This window comes from Cyanistes caeruleus, unplaced genomic scaffold (genome assembly GCF_971803275.1).
Source record: "Cyanistes caeruleus unplaced genomic scaffold, bCyaCae1.hap1.1 HAP1_SCAFFOLD_98, whole genome shotgun sequence".
Lineage (NCBI taxonomy): Eukaryota > Metazoa > Chordata > Aves > Passeriformes > Paridae > Cyanistes > Cyanistes caeruleus.
Genome location: NW_028255900.1, coordinates 969,889 through 973,937, shown reverse-complemented (window position 1 = coordinate 973,937; position 4,049 = coordinate 969,889). Strand labels below are relative to the sequence as shown.

Sequence of the window (4,049 nt, the reverse complement as noted above, 5' to 3'; positions counted from 1 at the left end):
GGAGGTAGTCTATGCCTAAAATGCAGGGGGCTTCTGGGCCAGTCACAAGGGGGTGCTTCTTCTACTCATTTTCAGTCAGGCTCACATCAGCTTCCACTAAAGTAAAGTCCTGTGATCCCCCTGTCACACCAGCAATAGAAACAGATTCTGCCCCTACATATCTTGATGGGATTAGGGTACACTGTGCACCAGTGTCAACCAAGGCCTCATATTTTCGTGGTTCTGATGTGCCAGGCCAAGGAATCCACACAGTCCAAAAGACACGGTTTTCCGTAGCCTCTGCCGGGCTGGAGGCAGGGCCCCTCTAAGCTTGGTTATCATCATACTTGTCAGTTTGACTACAGGCTACTGGAGCGGCTTTCTTTTTGGTGGAGTATTCCCCCTGAGTCTTGCTGTCTTTCAGTTCAAGCATCCGTTTTGCCAGAGCAGCAGTAGATTTTCCATCCCATCTTTTCATGTTTTCTCCACAGTCACGTAGGAAAAACCACAGCTCAGCTCGTAGCTTTTTCTCTCTATCTGGGGAACTTCTGCGTTGAGTACCAGGGCTCCTGGTCTGTACTGCTGAGACTGGAAGAAGGTCTTCCCTGAGTTTCTTGAGATTCTCCTCTATTTTGTCGTGGAAGTTTTGCATATCTGCTCTCACAGCTGCAATTTTTGTCTGTATGGGGCCATGCACGGTATCTGCATATGCTCGAAGCTTCTTCGCCGTATCCAGCACAGTCTCTTCCCGGTCATCCTGCTTCATTGTTGCTAAAGCAGAAGCGTATTCTTGTGGCCCAAGTCGAACAAGTTTTCGCCACATCACAGATGTGCATGGCACAAAGTCTGGATTTCTAGTACCTAAGTCACTCACAAAGACAATCTCTACTATTGCCATTTCTCTCAAGCGCTGAATCCCTTGTTCTATGGTTTTCCAACGAGTTTGCTGTATATAGAGATCGTCTGCACACAGATATCTTTGTGCCACACTTCTTAGGACCCGTTCCCAGAGACTATAAGGGTCAGCCCCCCTCATCATCTCCTGGTCAATAACTGGGTCGTGTGACAGGGATCCCAGATGCCTCGCTTCAGTGCCATCCAGAACTGTAGCCTCTCCTGCAGCATCCCACAGACGGACTAACCAACTAATTATAGATTCATCAGGTCGTCGAGTGTAATCTTTTCTCAGGCCACGAAGGTCCTTCAGGGAGAAAGGTTCACCAGTGCCTTCTGATTTTGTGTCAGTTGCTGGTCTTGAGGGTCCTTCCCCCGCATCACCATTATCATCATCTACTGGCCGATCAGTTTTGGTTTTGAATTTCATGCCTCTCGTGGCAGGAGCAACAGACACTGGCTTAGGCTCACTGTCTGGTTTGGCTGCTGGCTTAGGCTCACTGTCTGGTTTGGCTGCTGTCTTAGGCTCACTGTCTGGTTTAGCCTGAGTCACTGGGGTAGCTGCTGATTTATCTGCCTGCCCTACAGTATCTAGCACCGTGCGATAAGCATACGCTAGGGCCCAGCTTATTGCAATGATATTTTTCTTTTTAGAATCATCACAGCAATTCTCTTCCAGATATTTCCCTACTTCATCTGGGTTCTGAATTTGTTCACGTGAAAATTCCCAGGCTGGGGGATCAGAAAATTCCTTCAGAGTTTGGCCAATTCTCTCCCACTCTCTACACCACTCAGGATTTCCCACACCTGAGTCTACTTCTGGGGCAGGGGTCTCGTTGGCTCTTCTGGATATCTCAGCCCTCATCCTATAGAAGCTGCAGACTATATAGAGGAAGCTTAACAGCTGAGCCAGCTGTACTACCAGGAAAGTGGTATCCTTAACACTCAGGGGAAACTGGGTATTCTCAAAGAGGGACATAACAGATTCAAAGGAGAAGAAGGAAAGAAAAGGCTGAAACGCCTCATCCCCTGGTCTTCCTCTAACAAACTGGGTGCAATTACCAATAAACTCCCAAAATGTGCTACTAGGACTGGGAGGCAGGGTCGGGCGAAGAAACCATGAGCCAAACATACCTGACAGAAACTTCAGTAGTTCTATAAACTTCCTATAAATCAGTATCACCGAGCCCAGCACAATAACCATTCTAATCCGTGCCCCTCTACTGTGAAAGAGGGCAAAGACAGGTATTAAAACCTCAAAAACTTTTAGGGACCAGGTCCACATGAAGGCCTCCACCCCAAGAGACATTATGTATCCAAACAACATGACTACAGACTGCTTTATCCCAATACAGAATAAATACAACCAACAATCAGTACAGGTTTTTACACTTTCTCTTGCCCCACGTTCGGTGCCAAAAACTGTATTTGTCCTAGTTTAGGGCAAATCAGGAAGGAAAACTCCAAATGGGGATCTCCACAGGGAAATGCCCCTCCCCACCAACGGGTCCGGGAAAAGGGAAAAAAAAAAAAAAAAAATTCCGTGGAGAGAAGTGGAAAAAGCTGTTTATTTAACAGAAATTGAGTAATATTAAATAATAAAACCTCTTGCTGTTCGATGGGATGGTAAGTCTAGGAAGAAAAGTCTTTTTTCATGTGGTGCAGCTCGGCTCACTCAGGTTCTTATCAGTCCCTCTGGCGCTGGAAAGTGCCGAGGCCCAGGCCCCGGTGGGCCACAGGCGTGAGCTCCCGGGGTTTGGCTGGGTGTTCAGTCCAGAGCAGGCTTGCACAGATCCAAGAAAATTGAAAAACAAAGGTCCAGGGAACTCCTCTGCCTCAGCTAGCTAAAACTAACTAAAAGTCAGAGAGAAGCTCTGTCCCGCTGTCTGTCCGTGCTGCAGACACCACAGTCCAGGAGCGGGGTGCGTGGGAGTGATGTTTTCCTTAACACACTGCGCGCTTCTTCTTTCCCCTCTCTTGCTTTCAAAGACAGTCTTAAAGGTGCAGGACTTAATATATAACATAAACCGGACGACTGGGGATACCAGTATCATAAAGTCAACCCAGGACACCCACCAAATTCCAAAAACACCCTACAAAATTTCCACTAATTTCCACAAAATCTAAGAAAAAGGCCATCAAAATTCTTCAAGACTCCTCAAAATCACCCAAATTACACAAAAACATCACAACATTCCAGAAACATCCCTCAAAATTCCAGAAAAATCCCAAAAAATGGCAGAAAACACCCACAAAATTTCCTAAATCTTCTCAAAACCTTACGACATTCCAGAATCATCCCACATAATCTTTAAAAATTTCCACAAAACCTTAGAAAAATCCTTCAAAATTCTTCAAGGCTCCTCAATATCCTGCAAAATTCCTCAAAAACCCCACAACATTCAAAAAAAATCCCAAAAATTCTAGAAACAACCCACAAAATCTCTCAGGTCTCCTCAAAATCCCACAAAATTCCAGACAATTCCAAAACATTCCAAAGAAATCCCACCAAATTCCAGAAACATCCCACAAAATTCCAGACAAAAATCCACAAAATTCCCTAAATCTTCTGAAAACCCCACCAAATTCCAGAAACATCCCACAAAATCTCCACAAATTTCCACACAATCTAAGAAAAATCCCACACAATTCTTCAAGGCTCCTCAAAATCCCACCAAATTCCAGAAAATTACCACAACATTCCAAAACAATCCCACCAAATTCCAGAAACACCTCACAAACTTACAAAAAAAACCCCCACGAAGTCCCCAAAATCTTCTCATAAGGCCACCAACTTCCAGATACATCCCACACAATCTTTACAAATTTCCACTAAACCTAAGAAAGATCCCTCCAAGTTCTTCAAGTCTCCTCAATATCCCACAAAATTCCACAGAAACTCCACAACATTCAAAAAAAATCCTAAAAATTCCAGAAACATCCCACAAATTCCTTCAAGTCTCCTCAAAATCCCACAAAATTCCAGACAATTCCAAAACATTCCAAAGAAATCCCACCAAATTCCAGAAACATCTCACAAAATTCCAGAAAGAAAAGCAAAATTACCCAGATCTTCTCATAAGCCTACCAAATTCCAGAAACATCCCACAAAATCTCCACAAGTTTCCACACATTCTAACAAAAATCCCACACAATTCTTCAAGGCCCCTCAAAAT

The 4,049-nt window shown here is 44.5% G+C and overlaps 1 protein-coding gene across 1 annotated transcript; it reads right to left on the bottom strand.

The window, feature by feature from the left end:
- Window positions 1-304: 304 nt before the first annotated feature.
- On the bottom strand, window positions 305-2,200 carry LOC147646460 (uncharacterized). Its single transcript, XM_086873442.1, has one exon. It carries the CDS (start codon window positions 2,198-2,200, stop codon window positions 305-307), a length of 1,896 nt encoding a protein of 631 aa, XP_086729568.1.
- Between the last annotated feature and the right edge of the window lie 1,849 nt (window positions 2,201-4,049).

Excerpts from the sequence above, each read along its gene's own strand:
- LOC147646460 (XM_086873442.1), bottom strand. The coding sequence starts at position 2,200 with ATGTTGTTTGGATACATAATGTCTCTTGGGGTGGAGGCCTTCATGTGG.